This window comes from Littorina saxatilis, unplaced genomic scaffold (assembly GCF_037325665.1).
Source record: "Littorina saxatilis isolate snail1 unplaced genomic scaffold, US_GU_Lsax_2.0 scaffold_311, whole genome shotgun sequence".
Classification (NCBI taxonomy): domain Eukaryota; kingdom Metazoa; phylum Mollusca; class Gastropoda; order Littorinimorpha; family Littorinidae; genus Littorina; species Littorina saxatilis.
Genome location: NW_027126238.1, coordinates 67,501 through 87,297, shown reverse-complemented (window position 1 = coordinate 87,297; position 19,797 = coordinate 67,501). Strand labels below are relative to the sequence as shown.

General features: G+C 41.3%; 1 protein-coding gene and 1 long non-coding RNA gene across 2 annotated transcripts; both read right to left on the bottom strand.

The window, feature by feature from the left end:
• Positions 1-304: 304 nt before the first annotated feature.
• LOC138954691 (uncharacterized) lies at positions 305-3,001 on the bottom strand. Its single transcript, XR_011451937.1, has 5 exons — positions 2,641-3,001; positions 2,311-2,352; positions 1,699-1,777; positions 961-1,057; positions 305-355 (listed from the first exon to the last, which is right to left on the bottom strand). It is a non-coding gene; the product is annotated as an uncharacterized lncRNA (long non-coding RNA).
• Positions 3,002-14,109: 11,108 nt separating this feature from the next.
• Positions 14,110-17,338, bottom strand: LOC138954689 (uncharacterized). The gene is made up of 3 exons (XM_070326472.1): positions 17,011-17,338; positions 15,790-15,964; positions 14,110-14,923 (listed from the first exon to the last, which is right to left on the bottom strand). The coding sequence occupies exons 1-3, from the start codon at positions 17,242-17,244 to the stop codon at positions 14,121-14,123; spliced, it is 1,212 nt and encodes a 403-aa protein (XP_070182573.1). The 5' UTR covers positions 17,245-17,338; the 3' UTR covers positions 14,110-14,120.
• Between the last annotated feature and the right edge of the window lie 2,459 nt (positions 17,339-19,797).

The window sequence follows — 19,797 nt, the reverse complement described above, 5'->3', positions numbered from 1 at the left end:
GAAATTGTGTAGTTGGTAGTTATGTGAGCTTCTTCTTGGGGGTGGTGGGGGGGGGGGTTATTAAACCATCAGATTACAAAGTAAGACTTCATTGTAATGTGCAGATATTTGTTCAGGTGCCCACCATTTTCTATGTGAAAACATGTTGCTAACTAACATGAACCCAACCATAAATGGGCCACTCACCTACATCACGTTTCATGGTTGGGTTCATGTTAATTAGCAACATGTTTTCAAATTCTCATCAGGCAATCACGGCTGACACTAAACACAGAACAGATGGGAAAGACATAATTCAATTTACTCACCTTCCTTGCATTGTGAGACTGGCCATATGAATCTGCTGAAGTAGTTCCTGCACATATTTAATCAAATATTCATCTTAATAACGTGTTAATATCGCTTGTTCTAGCAAATCAGACTTGACAGTTTTCTGAAGGCTTGCACAATTTAAGAGCTTGCCTGTCCCCAATCAACATCTAGTATGCAAGTATTTTCAGGGTATGAAGGATTTAATATAATGTCGGTTCTTCTGGGGGCATGGAGAAACACCTTACACAAAGTAGAACATACACAACAAATTTCAAACAATTGAGGTCACACCATAGTTTTACTCACAAACAAACAACAGCAATACAATAAACAGTCTGCAAACGCCTACATGTTGTCTACACTAGGTATAAAGAAACAAAGAAGCACATGAAGACGGGCTTTGTCAAGTAGACCATTATAGCGAATGAGCAACAGCTGATGATCCAGACCACCAAATTGACATGATTTCCCCTTATTCATAATTCAGTTTGTGATTGTAGTCATATTGACGATGCATGACTTCAATTTTTCTAAGTAAGTCTCTTGGTGCGTTTACGGATACATTCATTGTCACAATTACGACATGCTAACCTGGGTAAACTTCAATTCATGACTTTTTTTTAACTGGCATAGACATTATGAGCATACCAGAATTATTTTCCTGTTAGACTGTCTTCTTCTTTTTCTTCTTCTGCGTTCGATATTCATGGCTGTCATATCGTCAGGTCAGTGGCTGCCATGAAGTCTGCATAAACCAATTAAATAAATAATTAAGAAAAAAAAAACACCCTTACATCATAATAAATTAGAACCATCAAAACGACCCCCCACCCATCCAATAAAACCTGCATACAAAAACACTTCAAAATAAAAAAAATAAAAACATTTAATTCCACTTCAAAAATATAAAAGTTGTTATGCTTTATTTTCATTATCTCTTTACACACACAAACATCGCTGTGCAAATCTTTTTAAAAACATCAATGCCCGAGACACCAGTAACCTGTTTATGTTGTTGACCTTGTAGCTTTTCAGTTTAAGAGGCTGTTCAAAAACCCGTTTCCCTGGAATCTGCACTATGATAACCATGAATAATACCGTAGGGAAAATATTACATCACCAAGACCAAAAAAATAACACCAACCGACACTCCTCACCCTTATTTCACCCACTATGCCAACCCAAAGACTGGAAAATAATAATCAAATACAGAATGAACAAAAATGCTTGATTTCATTTCTTCAATGATAAGTTGAAAATCTTCATTCTTCTTAATAATGTTATTGGCATAATGTGTAATTGCCACAATTTACAGAGTTTTACGAAAAAATGATGCGATAAAAATCAAAGGGAAAACATTTGTTCATATACTGATACCTTATTTACCTTGTGGCTTGTGTGCCCCAGGTTTAGGAGCTGCTCAAACGTCCATTGCTCCTCAGTCTGCAAGAAATTAAGCGATGGCCTGAAGGAGAATGGAAAAAAAATCCTTTGTCAGCACCCTGTGTATGTGTGTGGGTGGGTGTTTTAGATAAATAGGCAGGGTAGGGGGGTGTGTGGGTGTGTGCAATAGGTACCACGCCTAATGCAGTCTGCAAAACAAGTGCAACACTTCTACAGAGCTTTTATGATACAAAGCTTCAAATAAGAAACACATTACAATCACATGAAAGCTGAGCCTGTCATTGCAAAATAAGAAGGAATACAACAATCCAGTGGCATGTAAAATATTGTTCCTTCAGAAAGATGGCTCTGACAGCAGAAACAATTTAACTTGAAGTTTGAGTCAAAAATTATTTCTCTACATTAGCGAACGTAGGCTACTTGCAGTTATACCTCTCACACATGAAATATTCACAGATTGAATAAAAGTTTGTTCCCAATGTTGCTTCCGTGTATCGGTTAGATCCATCTCGGTTAGATCCATCTGCAGAGTACGGATTGTCATCCGTTTAAAAAGGAAAAACAATCAGAACTTGTCATCAGTGATCAACCTACCTTGCAAGAGTGGGGTGAAACACTCACTTCCTGCCAACATGTCTGCAAAAAAAGGAAACAATGCCAATGAAAGCTTAAAATGATTCTTTTGTTCAATATGTGTACACGTGCTTCATTTCTGGGGTGACAGTGTAAAATATATCGATGGATTGATAGAACAATATAGCCTCAAGTTCACCGCACCAAAAAATACTTATCAATCAACGTTGTCATCACTCGATCAGCTATTCCATCTCTTTCATGTGTGTGTGTGATGGTGTGAGCGTGTGTGTGTTTGTGTACGTGTGTGTGTGTGTGTTTGTGAACAAGCTTTGAAAAACGTATGTTTACCTTGCTCTAGATCTACTGATTTTCGTAGGCGGAGACTTCTCTGCCGTGAGGGCGGCTTCGTTTCCCTGGCAGAATTCAACATCTTGTACAGATCTGCCGGTGATTTTCTTTCCCTCCGCTTCGTGAGTCACTTGATCCACAGATTTAACGAACATTGAATGTTCTTTTAGTTCTTGTGACGGAAGTACAATCAAGGAATTAAGTGGGCATTCCTGAGTCCTCTGCTGGCTTCATGTCCACAAAGTAAATCGCACAAACTTGCAGGGTTTGGGGGGTAGTTTATTACTTTGAAGAAGAACAGCTAGTCGTCGCTGCCCGTTCAGCATTCTTCGCGCGACTTTTGCAGAGGAAGGCATATCCAGGGTTTTTTTTCTGCTGAATGTTGCCAGGGTGCACAAACTGAGAAAGCATTCCCGATTTTCCACAATGTTCTACTTCTTTAGAGTCTTTTGCACAACATGATTTATAACTGCCAGTGTACGTCTAATTCATGATGCCTACCTGACAGCTGGGTCAAAAGTTACGTTCGAGAAAATACTCGAACTAAGTTCCAAACAACTCGAAGAGCAGACATGTAACATGTGGGATTTTGGCAAGCGGAAACGACGTAGATCTAATGTCATTCAAGGGTATCGTAAAGGCCGTTCTTAACCAGACGAACCTTTGGTTCCCGAACTAGGTTCGTGGGGTTCGGCGAACCTCAAGACTGGTTCGGCGAACTTGTCTTGGTTCTTAACCAGACGAACCTGAGTTTTCGAACTAGGTTTGGGAGGTTCGGCGAACTAGGTTCGGGGTTTGCAAGTCATGTCTAACGCTGTCTTCACCACGCGAATTCTCAACAGAAGTCAGACTTTCGAACATATACAATCTACGTAGGCAAGCATGATACGTCATGACGTCATATGATTCCTAACATATTGACGTAATGCTAAGCATCCGGTTATCTCGAGTTTTCTCCGTAATACATGTCCGTGGGTTTTTCAATGTTCGGTTATTTCCGTGGCTTCATGCGGAAAGGGAACCGTCGTCTGCAATCAACGACATGGACCATTCTGGTACTTGTCGCTGACAAATATGATTCTAACACAGAATTTAATGTCAGAATAGCTATATAAACGCTATTGTGTTTTCATCGTAGCAATAGGGTCCGATATTTAGACTCGAACAAGTATAATGCGACTCGTCTTCGACTCGTCGGCATTATACTTGTCTCGTCTAAATATCGGGCCCTATTGCTACGCTGAAAACACAATAGCTGTTAATAGCGTTCACGGGATACCTCCAGCTTCGCTGGGATTAAAACACAGTTATACAAGCATTTACATCTACATTCATAGTCAACAACGCTTAATTAAGTTGAAAATTGTTAAAAAACTACTGATTTCTTAATTTTTTCACGGTGGCTCTGTATCAGGTTTTGTTAAGCAAAAGCAAATGTCCATTTACGCCAAATTTGCTGTTAATCACATGAAGTGAAATATGCCTGACATACCCAACCGTTTACACTGGCGGCCATTTTGAAAAATTGTTTAAAAACTAATCATTAAATTTAGTCAAGTTTTGACTAAATATTTTAACATCGAGGGGGAATCGAAACGAGGGTCGTGGTGTATGTGCGTGCGTGTGTGTGTGTGTGTGTGTGTGTGTGTGCGTGCGTGTGTGTGTGTGTGTAGAGCGATTCAGACTAAACTACTGGACCGATCTTTATGAAATTGGACATGAGAGTTCCTGGGTATGAAATCCCCAGACATTTTTTTCATTTTTTTGATAAATGTCTTTGATGACGTCATATCCGGCTTTTCGTGAAAGTTGAGGCGGCACTGTCACGCCCTCATTTTTCAACCAAATTGGTTGAAATTTTGGTCAAGTAATCTTCGACAAAGCCCGGGGTTCGGTATTGCATTTCAGCTTGGTGGCTTAAAAATTAATTAATGACTTTGGTCATTAAAAATCTGAAAATTGTAAAAAAAAAATAAAAATTTATAAAACGATCCAAATTTACGTTTATCTTATTTTCCATCATTTGCTGATTCCAAAAACATATAAATATGTTATATTCGGATTAAAAACAAGCTCTGAAAATTAAATATATACAAATTATTATCAAAAAAATTTTTTCGAAATCAATTCAAAAACACTTTCATCTTATTCCTTGTCGGTTCCTGATTCCAAAATAATATAGATATGATATTGTGGTGGACTGGGTGGCCGAGTGGTAACGCACTTGCGCTCGGAAGCGAGAGGTTGGGTGTTCGACCCTGGGTCAGGCCGCAATTTTCTCCCCCCTATCCTAACCTAGGTGGTGGGTTCAAGTGCTAGTCTTTCGGATGAGACGAAAAACCGAGGTCCCTTCGTGTACACTACATTGGGGTGTGCACGTTAAAGATCCCACGATTGACAAAAGGGTCTTTCCTGGCAAAATTGTTTAGGCATAGATAAAAATATCCACCAAATACCCGTTTGACTTGGAATAAAGGCCGTGAAAGGTGAATGCTCGCCTAATAGGCTACTGAGCTTTACTGGCCGATGTGAATGCGTTATATATTGTGTGTAAAAAATGTCTGTTTGTCTGTCTGTCTGTAAAAAATTCCATTTCAAACGGCAGAAATTAATATGTAAGCGCCTAGGGCTATATCTAGATTAGGCGCATAAAAATGATCACAATAATAATAATAATAATGATATGTTTGGATTAAAAACACGCTCAGAAAGTTAAAACGAAGAGAGGTACAGAAAAGCGTGCTATCCTTCTCAGCGCAACGAATACCCCGCTCTTCTTGTCAATTCCACGGGCACTGCCTTTGCCACGGGCGGTGGAGTGACGATGCAACGAGTATACGGTCTTGCTGCGTTGCGTTGCGTTCAGTTTCATTCTGTGAGTTCGACAGCTACTTGACTAAATATTGTATTTTCGCCTTACGCGACTTGTTGGCTCACGTAAGTGTAGCCTATGCGATGATAAACTTTGTCTGTCTGTGCGTGCGTGCGTGCGTGCGTGCGTGTGTGTGTGTGTGATAGAAACTTTAACATTTCCGAGTCTATGGATAAAGCTCGCATAAGAAGATTACGTCTCGGTCAAAAGTGTTTGACGTGTGTGATAGAAACTATTTGAAGACGTCACATTATGACGTAAGAGGGTTGGACGTCACGCAAAGGAATTACTGAAAGTCTCGGTCATTGTTATTGTGAGCGGGCCGAGACTAATTGGCAGATCCAGGGTCTCCCTTTCTTGCACAGTTTCACCCACAGCTCCTGTGGTTTCACATATGCTTACTGTGAGTGTGTGTGTGTGTGTGTGTGTGTATGTGTGACGGAGTGATTGAGTTTGTGTTACTGTTTGTCGATTTCTTACGTGAGCCTTGAAGGCTTCGCCTCTTGTTGGCTCACGTAAGTGTAGCCTATGCGATGATAAACTTTGTCTGTCTGTGCGTGTGTGTGTGTGTGTGTGTGTGTGTGATAGAAACTTTAACATTTCCGAGTCTATGGATTACGTCAGTCTCGGTCAAAAGTGTTCGACGTGTGTGATAGAAACTATTTGAAGACGTCACATTATGACGTAAGAGGGTTAGACGTCACGCAAAGGAATTACTGAAAGTCTCGGTCATTGTTATTGTGAGCGGGCCGAGACTACTTGGCAGATCCAGGCGCAGCCGGTAATTTCCGCGCATATGTAAATTCCGCGCTTGTAAAATACATGTATGCTCCGCGCAATATCGGGTTGTAACTTCCGCGCACGAATTACTGGTTCGGCTCATACAACTTGCGCGCGTACTCACAGTCCCTACGGTTAGCACTTTTCACTGACTGCTCATTGACTGTTCACTAACCACTCACAATGCAATGACCACTGTGACACATTTTTTTACCCCTCTCACAGACACACAGACTCACACTGTCACTGTCGGCCGGTCACTGTCACTGCCATGGATTTAAAACAGTCTGAGACCATAAGAAAAAAAGATGCCATCGTAATTGACGGTTACCTCTATCGTGTTGATAGAGTTGCCAAAATTGCAGACAGCAAAACCTGGCGATGCACTGTTAAATCTTGCAAGGCTCGGTGCAAAACAAAAAAGGATCACAGCAATCCTGAGTTCTCCAACGAACACAACCATGAAGCAAAGACAAACAGAGAAGTGGAGGTGGAAGAGTTCAGAAAGGTCTGCCGCAAACGAGGTGAGTTGTTGATTGAAAAAATATATGAATTTTCGAAAGTTGTGATAGTTCCGAGCAGTTATGATCCTAAGTTGTACATGTACACCATGTAACCTACGTCATGAAAATGAAGCACTGATTTCACAGTGAATGAAACCTTTGTTATGTAGAGAGGTTTTCTTTTTCTTTTTTTTTCTTTCTTTTTTTCTTTTGGGAATTTTCGAAAGTTGTGATAGTTCCGAGCAGTTATGATCCTAAGTTGCGTGTGACACCCACCCCAATCCCTTTAGTCCCTTTAGTCCCCCTCTCTGCTTCTTCTTCTTCTTCTTCTTCTTCTTCTCAGTTCTTGTTCCTCTCTTTCTCTTTCTTCTTCTTCTTCTTCTTCTTCTTCTTCTTCTTCTTCTTCTTCTTCATCATCATCACCATCATATAAGAATTTTCGCCAACAGCTGGACCCAGCCGTATATACTAATCTCTGATTATATCTTGTCTTGTTCTAGCCGCCGATGACCTGTTTGAACGGCCAGCTAAAGTCATGAGGAGGGAGCTTCTGGATGGAGCGAGGGCCCCGGACATACACGTCAAAGAACTGGAAAACGTAAGGAGAGCCATCTATAATGAAAGGCGAAAAACACTCCCCAAGTTGCCAAAAAACATCGAAGACGTCCACAATTGTGTGGAAACGAGTGATCTCATCTCAAGCAAAGGTGAGAATATGGTCCAGTGGAACGATAAGGAATCGGGGATCATTATCTTTTCGACGGAAGCCAATCTGAAGCTCCTGTGCCAGGAGAACGTGCGAATCCTTGCAGACGGCACTTTCAACACCTGCCCCAAATTTTTCCTTCAGTTGTACATTCTTCATATATACAAAGACACTGTGTACGTACCATGTGTCTACTGCCTCCTTCCAGCAAAATCAGAACAAACGTATACATCCATGTTTACCATACTCAGAGAAGTGTGTGCTGCACATGATCTTGACTTTCAGGTGATATCTCTCAATATAGACTTTGAAAAGGCTTGTCACAAGAGTGTGTTGGCATTGTGGCCTGATGTCTCAATCCATGGGTGCCAGTTTCACTTGTCGCAGGCGTGGTACCGCAAATTGTGCGAGTTAGGACTGTCCGTTGAATACAAGACACCAGATTCAGAAATTGGTCGGTGGCTGAAAATGTTCTTCGGCCTTAGTTTCGTGACGCCTGAGGATGTCCCAGACACAATGGCATTCGACATCATGCCCGACACCCCAGACGACCCCAGATGTGTCAGATTTGCTGACTATGTCTGCTCGACCTACGTCGACGATGGTGCCCAGTTTCCACCGTCAGTGTGGGCCGACCCTCAGATCGACGGGGTGAGGACCACAAATGGATGTGAGTCCTTCCACAGACATTTTAACGATCAGTTTTACGTGTCTCATCCCAACATACACGAATTCATGCAGAAACTGAAAGAGGTGCAAACAATCACATACGTTAAAATCAGCACAATCAACAGTGGACAGGGACACACGCGGCCGAGGCCGCAACGAAGGCAGAAACTGCTGGAACTGGGGAGACTGCAGCAACGATACAACACGGGGGAAATCGACAGGAAGGAATACGTCAAGTCCATGGCCTGGAAAAATTTGCCGGCCATGCTGTGACTTCCCCCCTCTTGTACCTTTGCTGCAGTCTCTGTGACTGTGATACCAGACACCCGAAATTTCTGTAATTTCTGTTATATAATAAGTGAACAAAATATTCTTATACGCATGGTTTAAGTCTTCATTCGTTTTTATCGACTTGTCTGTGTAATAAAGACGTGTTCAATATATAGATATACAAGTGTCAGTTTTCATGGATATACAAGTGTCAGTTGTTAATGTCTCAATGTCTCACATTTGACCGAGCAAAGACACGCGCGCTAGTTTCACATCACATTTTGCTAAAACACGCGCGCATCTTACATATACACCACGCGCGGGAGTTTCACATGCGCGGAAGCTTCAAAATTGGGAAAGTGCGCGGAGTGTTCATGCACCCGATCCAGGGTCTCGCTTTCTTGCACAGTTTCACCTATGCTTACTGTGTGTGTGTGTGTGTGTGTGTGTGTGTGTGTGTGTGTGTGTCTGTGTGTGTGTGTGTGTGTGTGTGTGTGAGTGTGTGCTTGTGTGTGTGAGTGTGTGTGTGAGTGTGTGTGTGTGTGTATGTGTGACGGAGTGATTGAGTTTGTGTTACTGTTTGTCGATTTCTTACGTGAGCCTTGAAGGCTTCGCCTCTTGTTTTTTTATTTTTCGCGGTGACTCTGTATCAGGGTTTGTTAAGCACATAAAACTCTTCATATTTGCTAAATTTGGTGTTTGTTGCATGATTTGAATGATTTTGCAACATAGGAGCCCCACTAATAGGGAGATTAAGTGTACAGTGCCAGTGGTAGTAGTAGTGGTTAACTTAAGGAAAATCTATGTATCATTACGCGTTCCGCTTACGGTAACGAAACCGACAACGACGTCTCGGCGAGTGCGTTTAGTTTCACTTTCGTTAACGTAATGGTAGGGAAGACAACTGATGCATAATTCTAAAGAGTACCGTCCCATGTCTTGACTCTTCATTTGGAAAAAGAAGAAAAGTCTTACCCGTAGCAGACGACGCAGCAGAGACGATACAAAGAAAACCAACAACCACAGAACCGGTAAGTGCAATGTTGTTTGTATTGATACATCGTAATGTTTCTTATATATACCGTAAAGTACCTTGTGAGCGCCCACAACCCCCCCCCCCCCCCCCTGTACACCAATTCCGACCCAAAGTAGGGGGTGGGCGCTTACTAGGTACTACTCCCTATGCACGAGCAGTTTTCATTGAGAAATGTGATCTTTGATCACTTCGTAATCATATCTTCTTTCTTTTTCCATCGTCAATTGTTTTTCTTGTTCGTATTGTCATTAGAAGAGCTTGGGGAGACAAATGTCGTCGCATCCTTTTCTTGTCTGCAGAGGTGCCGCTGTCGGCCGCACTGTGTCTCCGTTTCCCTTGAACAAGGGGTACGTCTTCTATGGGCAGCAGTCTATTTTACTTGGCCAAAGACTGTTTTCGGCACAGAGAGAGAGAGAGAGAAAGAGAGAGAGAGAGAGAGAGAGAGAGAGAGAGAGAGAAAGAAAGAGTGAGAGAGAGAGCGAGAGGAGGGGGAGTAGTGTGTGTGTGTGTGTGTGTGTGTGTGTGTGTGTGTGTGTTTCCATTGGCGTTATTATCCAAATAGTCAAGAGCTGACAGCTTAAATGCAACGGTGTACGATTTGATTCGCGGCATCTTGTAATCATGGACTTGCAGGCGTTTAGATCCAAGGCGTGCAGACACACGTGATAGGGTTTGCAAGAAAGGGAAATCATTCACAAAACTAGCAGATCAAGTGCGGAATTTTTATTTCGCCTGATTTCAATGGTGTAAAGTGGGGGGTGGGCGCTTACAAGGTACTATACCCTATGCACGGTTTTGGACTAAAAGTGGGGGGTGGGCGCTTACTCGATACTGGGCGCTTACAAGGTACTTTACGGTATATAGGCCAAGATAATACGGGAAGCAGCCCGGGGCAATCTGCAAAAGGCCCAGCCTTCCGGCAGTGGTGAAGGCAAGTCTCTCATTGACATAGTCTCTGCATATCCAGGCCAAAACTAAAGATAGTTGCACAGGGCCGGACCCAGGGGGGGGGTTCCAGGGGTTCCGGAACCCCACCCCTGGAAAAAGCATGTACCTTGCGTTGACTTTTAATAGTTTTAGCACCAAAACAATGCTGCTCTTAACCCTCAAAACAAGGCCCAGAATGCACCAGATTGCACAGATTTTAACCGTTTTTCAAAAATTTTCCGGGGGACCATGCCCCCGGACCCCCCTAGTTCGCGCGCTTGTGGCTTCGCCACTTCGCTGATTTGCCCCCCCCCAAAAAAAGGAGGACCCCCCCCCCCCCCTTACAACTCATTTGGTCCGGCCCTGGTTGCAGCAGAGTTCCCACAACAAACAAGCATAAATAAAACATAGAATTAATGGTTGGACATATTTGTACTCCCAACTGTATTTTGTTTGTTTTTTTGTTACTCTGTTGTATGTTATATTTTGATTCAGTAAAAATGTCGATTGCTAAGTTCACTTTTGTTTTCAAATCTTGTTCAAATTTTGTGTGTGAGTTTGTGTGATTAGAGATGAATTATTCAAAAAACGCAAGGAAAACAAGGTTGGCATTATCCTCCTACATTCGGTAATATTAGGCATGTATGAAGTCTAAAGTTCCGCAACATCTACAGTTTCATATATTTTAATTAAGCACAAGGTCACACGGAAAACCCATTCTTCTTTTTTATGCCAATGGTGACAAGACAACAAGCGACCCTAAACTACCTGTTAGCCGGCCGCACTGCTTGACCTCAGTACCAGAGCGACCGCAAGCAAAGCCCGACTTGATATGGTGATCTTTGATTACTTTTCCTTCACTTATCCAAACATTATTCTCTTCCTGAATTTTTATAAGCCAGACTCCATGGCAAACACCTAGCAATGACCAGGATCAGAAATACATCTCACTTTATACACTTAAGCCAAGTCTGAGTAGTCTGTTATTCTTCTTTCTTGATTGATTGCCTCCCTTTTACCATAAAATTCTCTGATTTCCAAATCTGAGATGCATGCATCAGTTTTAGTGTTATGTCTGCAATAAATTTAGTTTCTGTACATTTATCATTAATCATAATTATTCCAATAAATTGACTTGCACTAAAGCTAAGTTAGAGAGAGAATTTACTGACAACAATTAAATCAGATCTAGAGTGAGTTGTTTCAACATAAAAACAAGCATTATAATTGTACAATCACATAGACATGTATACACACTTTGGACTGAACTCTCACTCTGTAATACAATTTCAAACGTTGAATTTAATTACTATTTCTTCAAGCTTTGCCATGCAAAGGGCAATATTTTAACAAGTCTCAAATGTATGTTCTGTTACTCAAAATAATCCCTTTAACTTCAAGTACTATTAATTATAAATTATTTATAACACCTTATACACACATATATATATATGTAGATAACCAATTCTAACTTCATATGACTATAATTTGATTTTCAATTTGTTTCACTTTCAAAGTCAAATAATCATACAGCAAATAGTACACAAACTCATTTCAATTCATGGACAGATCCAGTTATTAATATGTGGTTATTTAGGAATGTAATGGCACTAGAAATAAAATAATTAATGAAGATGTAAGGTCTAGCTCCAGGTGTGTTCAGCTACATTTGGTGGGCGTGACCCCCCCCCCCCCCCCCCCAGTTTGATTTGGGTAGCCCCAACCAATCCTTTTTTTTCCTTCGACCCAAACACTTGACTGACTATTAGGGTTTAACGTCCTCTTAGACCAACTGGTCTATATTGGAACAGGTATTGGTAATACGCTGAAGATATGGTGTGATACTTTTGATTCAAACAAACCCGCTGTGGCTGTCTTTTTCGACACACCAGCATTGGGTTTGTCTCGTCAAAGTATCGAAATACGATCATGATAATCAGAGACGAGAGATGATGCATGGTGTCTTCGTGTTTTCCAAGCCCTGAGACTTTCGCTGTGAACGTGGGATCTTTTTCGTGCGCATGTGTGCACACGGGGGTGTTCGGACACTGAAGAGAGTCTGCACAAAGTTTACTCCGAGAAATAAATCTCTCGCCGAACGTGGGGATCGAACCAAACCAAACACTTTTACCCCCCCCCCCTTATAGAGGATGAGTGAGTGGCCAGCAGCAAATAAAGATGTACATTCCAACAGATCACTGAAAGTGACGCAAGACTGCCTAAATGGCAGGTAAAAATAGTTATACACGTTAAACATACACTCAAGCAAAATATGTGAGTGTACGTTGGAGTTTCAGCCCATGGATGTAGAAGAAAAAGATTGGATCTTTTGTAAGGACGGGTCCTGAGGCAAATCCACACAGCCCAAATATTTGACAGTTCAGTGTCTTTGAAAAAGTTATGGTTGAAGAACAAGATTTTCAGTGAAGAGTGGAAAGTCCCATGTGACTGCCTGGCTGGTGATGATGGTTGTTTAGTGGCCGCTTGGTACCGAGGTATGAGCAGACAAGAAGACCCTCTGCCTGCAAACTACAAATACAAATTACAACACAGCAGTACCCATGTCAGAGATCCATGTGCACACCTACTAATGCATAATGAAGAATAGCATGTACTAAAGTAATTTGCGAAAGCAAGTACAGCTGTACAGGCTGATGAAGCATAGTAGCACTAGCAGTTACTTCAAGAAAGTCACTGTCCTGCAAGATATGTCAAAAGCCGGTATATACCACACAAAAAAAATTATGTTCAGTGTCAGTATGAGTGACCATCAGATATGTATTTATACACAAGTGACAAGAGCATACAATTTTACAAATGATCAATAAATGGAGGTCAGCTGGGTTCTTACCTGGCTTTATTTTTTACGCAGGTTCACTTGATAATAGACATATGCTTGTTTGGAATCAGTAGCGAAATAAGAAACAGGCCGCAGCCAGTATGAAACGTTTAAAGCGCGCCCCAGTTGGGTGCTTCTTTTTTTGTGTGTCAATTTTACAGACGACAGAAATGTCTGAATGTGCAGCATCTATTTGGTTTAACCAAATTTAACTCAATAAAGTACCACTGAAAAAGTTGCTTTTGCATTTGACTGACTATTAGGGTTTAACGTCCTCTTAGACCAACTGGTCTATATTGGGACAGGTGTTGAAAATATGGTGTGATACTTTGATTCGAACAAGCCCGCTGTGGCTGTCTTCTTCGACACACCAGCATTGGGTTTGTCCTGTCAAAGTATTGAAATACGATCATGATAATCAGAGATGAAAGATCATGCAAGCGTGTCTTCGTGTTTTCCAAGCCCTGAGACTTTTGCTGTGAACTTGGGATCTTTTTCGGGGGTGTTCGGACACCAAAGAGAGTCTGCACAAAGTTGAATCCGAGAAATAAATCTCTTACCGAACGTGGGGATCGAACCCACGCTGATAGCGACCAACTGGCTACAAAGCCAGCACGCTACCAACTTAGCTACGTCCCCGCCAATTGCATTTGACCAGATACTTGTAGTTGCAAACCGGGTTATCCACCATATTTTGAACTCCCACCAGGCGACCGGGCAGTAGATTTGGCCATCTCTAAGCAGTGAAATCATGTTAATAATTTAAAGCCTTCTACAGGGTCAATTTGTTTAGATGCTTGGCCATTTTGATGCCAAACACCATGTGACACAAGATCAATGCAATGAGCATTTCTTCTACTTGAGAGCTACACAGACAATTAGTAGAGATACTCCTCCAGTGTTGGTGGATTCAGTCCAAAGAACTGTGATGTCTCACTGCCATGTAGGCAAGTATGACAGTTGGACAACAAAACTCCAACCAGGTAGAGTTTCCCTACAGGGGACAAGAACAGCTTCAAATTTTTTTTGAAATCCAAAAATGCCCACAGCCTAACAATTTTTGAAAATTCCCATTCAACAGAGTTTCTCACCCTGCTCATCTCTGTGTTGAAGGCCTGTTGCTCTTCTGTGATCTGTCCACGGTACGGCCTCATCAAGTTAGGGGTCAAGGGGTAGGCTCGGTCCCCATACAGGTACATTTCATCTCCTGCTGGAGTGACCATGTGCTGCTGCATGTGTTCAAGAATGCCACTACCATTCAGCAAAGCTGCGTCATGTCGTCGACCAACCAAGGGCCCAAAAACATTTGCCACAAGGCCATTTGGTGTCACGACACACTGAAACTTTAGAGAGTGCACCCTCTTATGGCCATTGTACACTTCTTGTTGCAAATGGCCTGGGCGACACATTGATCGTATTGTGCCGTCAACCATCCCCCAACAAAACTCCAGAGGAGCCCCCTTGGCATGTATAGCTGCACAGTACCGTTCCAGTTGGGGCACTGTCAGCCATGGCTGATTGAGGTTTGTTAGTTTGTCAGAAAACTGATCATAGATGAAGTCGATACCTACCTTGAACAGCACACACAACTCCGGCTTGGGACGATGAAACATCTGCGAAAGGTCAGCAAACCGGCATGGGTAAGCCAACCTCCGCAGACAGATGCAGAGCACCTCCAATCCTGAAAAAAAATCATAAATTCAAATGAGCCTGGTGAGTGTGTATGCGAATGTGTGTGGAGAGGCATATTCTCATACAGTCTTCAAGTTCAAAATAATAACACTGCAAAATTTTTCTCACGCGCCTTAAAATATCCAGCCCGACATGCTTATCATCAGTTTGATTTTCTATTTATCAGGTTTGACACAGTTACTGGCTATACTGCACACACAAAAACAGTTACCCGACAAGAACAAAATAAAAATCTTTTTTTTTTGAAGGGGGGGGGGGGACACCACGAAGACAAAATCAATAAAAACAATTATCATAAAAAAAAGTTAAAACAAATAAGTCCTTTGCACATCAAAAGTAACTTCCCTTGAACTTGGATTCACATAACAATGGCGGCCACTTCGTCAACTTGTAAAAAAAATATTCATTTATTTTTTTAAACTAATATGAATAAATTATCAGTATCAACGCATCTTTATTTATCCTGTTACCATATTTCAAAAATAATTTCACTCAACTCCACAGACTAAGTAAGTGGCACAACCAATTCACTATTATTTCTCTATTGTCTAAATAGAGTACTGTGTCGACCAAAGGGGCTAAAGTTAGTCAGGTACATTTTGTGATTCAAGTTCAAAATACATAGTTCAAATTTTAGATTTTAAGCAATCCCAACATAAATTATGCCCCAACTCAACGCTCCGCTTTAATCTTTTACGAAACCTGAAATAGTAAAAACAACTCACTGAATATTCACAGTAAATGCAAACTTCATGACTTTGCGAATCAAATCATGGAGGAGGATCATTAAACTATCATTCTGACTGAAATACAACTCAACTTCACAGCAACCAGGGTAAAAAAATAAATCCTCACCACTGGCCTTGGTTCCTTGATTGTTCATTCCATTAGGCGCCTGCATAGTCCTCTGCATTCCCAGAAGGGCGCACAGTCTCCGAATCTCTTCCGCGCTGAAGCGAAATAAGTCCTCACATTCGATGGCTGTGAAGTGATCGAGGGCGAACTGACCCTCATAGGCCCTTCTTTCTGGCTGTTGAAATGTAGATTAAACTTAGTGAAATCATGGATCACTTGTACACTTTATTCAATTAATTAGCCTGAAAATTCTGCTGAAGCTACTCAAATCAATACTGGGTAACAGAGGGAAAGTTAAACTCCAACATTTTAACTTCAAGAAAGTCACTAACCTGGCAGAAATTTCGCCGCCCCGATACATACCAGTTACCACAATTGATCTGCAGTAGCGTTAAAACCCTTTTGGTTGCATTTGACCAGAATTTTAATTGGCCAGCCAGGTGAGTTGCGAGCCTGTTGTTACTAGCCAAGCGGATTGTTCACTCGCCCCTGCATAACAAATGACCCTTACAGGTTGAACTTGAAGCATGTTGGATAAATAGTTTCAACTGTGCATCTCAAAAAGCACCAGTTGACAGTATTCTGATATAAATACTGTGTATGTTTTAGAACACAGAAGTTTCCTTGTACTGAAGTAATTTGATCCTAGAAATAATAAAACTAGAACCAAGGTGCCTTGTGCTTTAAAAGTCTGATAGAACCAGTAAGTGTAACATCCTTCTTGAAAGTACATGTATTGCTATCAAATTAAAATGACACAAGAACACAAACTGACAGTGACACAGACTCTGTGACAGAGAGTGGACTTAATAATAATATTCATGCTTTGATGAAACTAAAACTCTTGACTGCAGATTTGGTCATCAGTTTCCATTTGATTTTGATTCTTGAACAGTAAATAGTTAAAACTCTATGTTTATAAACCATTAAATGTAAGTAACAAAGTCACACGGAAACCAAATCTAGGTGTAAGTGTTAGATCTACCCAATATCACTATCAGTATCACTGTTGATTCAGACAAGATCACTATCATGACTATGAAATCTAACCCAAAAAACAGTTAATTTTTTACATGAACAACATTTAAAACCTAACCATAACCAATCCAAAGTAACCTCACCGGCCATAACCAAAATATACGCCTGTTCCTGACAATTATATTTCAGCGGAACCTTTAATGCCTTTAGAAGCTAGACCTAAGCTTTGACTTGTTTGCTAACCTGATCAAGCAGTGCGAAGACAACAAAATCATCTTCTGCGTCATCCTCGTCCCACGCCGCAAGCTCAAGTTGGTCCCTGGCATCCATGAAGATCGATCTTAAAACAAAACATAAACAGCGAGAGGATTGGAACATTTGCAACTTTTCACTGCATAACTCATCTTCCAGACAGTAAGCGAAATCGAAATCGAAAAGGGTGAATCGAAAAACTGAACACAACTCAAAAGCGGCCATTTTTTGTGTGTTTGAAATGTGAAAAAGCTTGCTCTGTTCAACGCTTAAATTACAGCATCAAACCAGGATTATATCACACATTAAACTGACATTTGTACCATAAAGTGGTTTAGGAACATACTAGTTATAAATAATCGTGTAAATATACAAGCGTTCGCTCAGTTTTTACATACCTTTTAGGGCTCGTTATTTTTGTCGATTCAACCACAGCTCGTTAGCGGATCGAAGGAAGCATCCGTAAACTTTGACCCCTAACCTTTGAACTGCGCACAAATCGCTGACGTCAACACATACAAAAGTACCGATAACCACTAGCACTACCACTGGCACTGTACACTTAATCAGTCTATTCCCTCTTTATCGATGTGGTAAATCGATATGCACCGGTGAGGCGGAAACGAGTAAGACATCCTAAACTTCCTCCCTGGTTAACCATTGATATCATCGAAGCAATGGCGTATCGCGACCAGTTAAAGACAAACAAATTATTTGAAGATTATAAAAAAGCGCGTAACAGAGTAAAGAATCTTGTGAGAAACGCGAAGCGATCATATTTTGATAAACTTGTGGGTAACAGCAAAGATGTTTCAAAAGTCTGGCGCGCCCTGAACACTTTTTTAAAAGGCAACTCCTCAAAAAATAGTAGTATTCCTCAAAATATAAAGGCCAACGACTTTAACGATTATTTTTTGTCCGTTGCTGAATCACTGGTAGATTCTCACTCAAAATCTCCAGGTACAGGAACGCTTGCAGATGCTCTGTGATGAAAAATTAAGAAACACGGATGCGTTTGTTATTCCGATAATGGCCATCCATGAAGTTGGCCAGTACATAGCAAGGTTAGAAAATAAAAAGTCTTCCGGACTTGATGGAATAAGTAATAAATTATTAAAATTGTCTACTCCTTATATAGTAGAGTCTCTGACTTATGTTTATAATTTATGTATTCAACACAATGTTTTTCCAAAAGAATTTAAAAAAGCGAAAGTCATACCTTTGCCAAAGAAAAAAGGTTCTCAAGACTTAAATGATTTTAGACCTATATCTTTGTTATCTGTATTATCTAAGCCTCTTGAAAGGCATGTTCAGAAACATCTGGTTACTTATTTGGAGGACCACAATCTCTTGCATCAACTTCAGTCTGGTTTTCGCTCTCAACATTCAAGTTCATGTAACACTGCCCTTGCCAGATTAACTGATTCATGGTACTCATCCATTAATAGGTTAGACATTTCTGGTGATGTTTTCTTGGACCTAAAAAAAGCTTTTGACCTCGTGGATCACGAGATCCTTCTACAGAAATTAAAATGTTATTTGAACAGTTCAAGCACTGTTCCTTTTTTTTTTTTTAACTCTTATCTTAGAGAGAGGGTTCAATCTGTATACGTACACGATACGTACTCTTCTCAGGGCACTGTGAAATGTGGAGTGCCACAGGGGTCTGTTTTGGGACCTGTATTATTTTGCATCTATATAAATGATTTGCCCTTGTACCTACAGTCTGAATCTGTTGAGTGTCATATGTTAGCAGATGATACTACCTTACATGCAACAGGGAAAAGCCCTGCACAAATTCAAGACAAATTACAACAGAGCCTAAACGATGTTTCTGAGTGGTGTTCTGCAAATCGTATGCTTATTAATCCAGTAAAAACAAAGTCTATGATAATCAGCACTCGCCAAAAACATCAACTTTCAGAAATGACTCTAAGTCTGTCCCTAAATGAGCACTCCATTGAGCAAGTGGCTGAGCACCGTTTACTGGGACTTACTGTTTGTTCAGATAATAATCTCAAATGGCAGACTCACATCAATGGAATCTGTAAACAAATTGCTAAAAAACTGTTTCTTTTGTCAAAGTTAAGCTAGGATTCCATTCTTACGGCTGCGGTGCGGCTCCGGCTTCGGCGACGGCAACGGCATCCGGCTCTGGCGAGAAAAACGCATCGTCGTGAACCGTATATAACGGCGACGTCGTCCGGATATGTTCTCTTCCCGCCAATGCCGCCATGGCTCCACATTGGTCTCGTCTCATGCAAACTGTCATTTATAATGAAGAACAATTTATGTTAATATTATTAGCGTACCGCCAAATGAAAAAACGCCAAAAGAGACGACATCGCTGGTGGGTGCATGCCATTTTGGAGAAAAGAGGGCAGTATGGAACCTATCACCATCTTGTTCAAGAACTGCAACTCGATGGCGAAAGGTTTCAGCAGTATTTTCGTCTCTTTGTGCTCGGAAAGGCTCTGAGAAAAACGCGGGAAAAGAGACACGCCCACAAAATACCAGACGGCGTCCGGCGACGGCAGTCCAGAAAGCCACATGGAGCTTTCTTGAAAAAACGCACGCACGCCGGGCCGTCGCCGTCGCCGTCGCCGTACCGCACCCGTGTGAATGGGGTCATCCCTTCTTTCATCAATGTTTTTCAAATTGCCGTCGCCGCTGCCGTCGCCGGAGCCGCACCGCAGCCGTAAGAATGGAATCCTAGCTTTACAAAGCATTATTAATCTAGACACAAGAAAACTATTTTACAATGCCCACATAAAACCC

Excerpts from the sequence above, each read along its gene's own strand:
- LOC138954689 (XM_070326472.1), bottom strand. The coding sequence starts at position 17,244 with ATGGCCGCTTTTGAGTTGTGTTCAGTTTTTCGATTCACCCTTTTCGAT. Across the intron at positions 15,965-17,010 it reads TCTTCGCACTGCTTGATCAG|CCAGAAAGAAGGGCCTATGA; the intron begins GTTAGCAAACAA and ends ACATTTCAACAG. Across the intron at positions 14,924-15,789 it reads TCAAGGAACCAAGGCCAGTG|GATTGGAGGTGCTCTGCATC; the intron begins GTGAGGATTTAT and ends ATTTTTTTTCAG.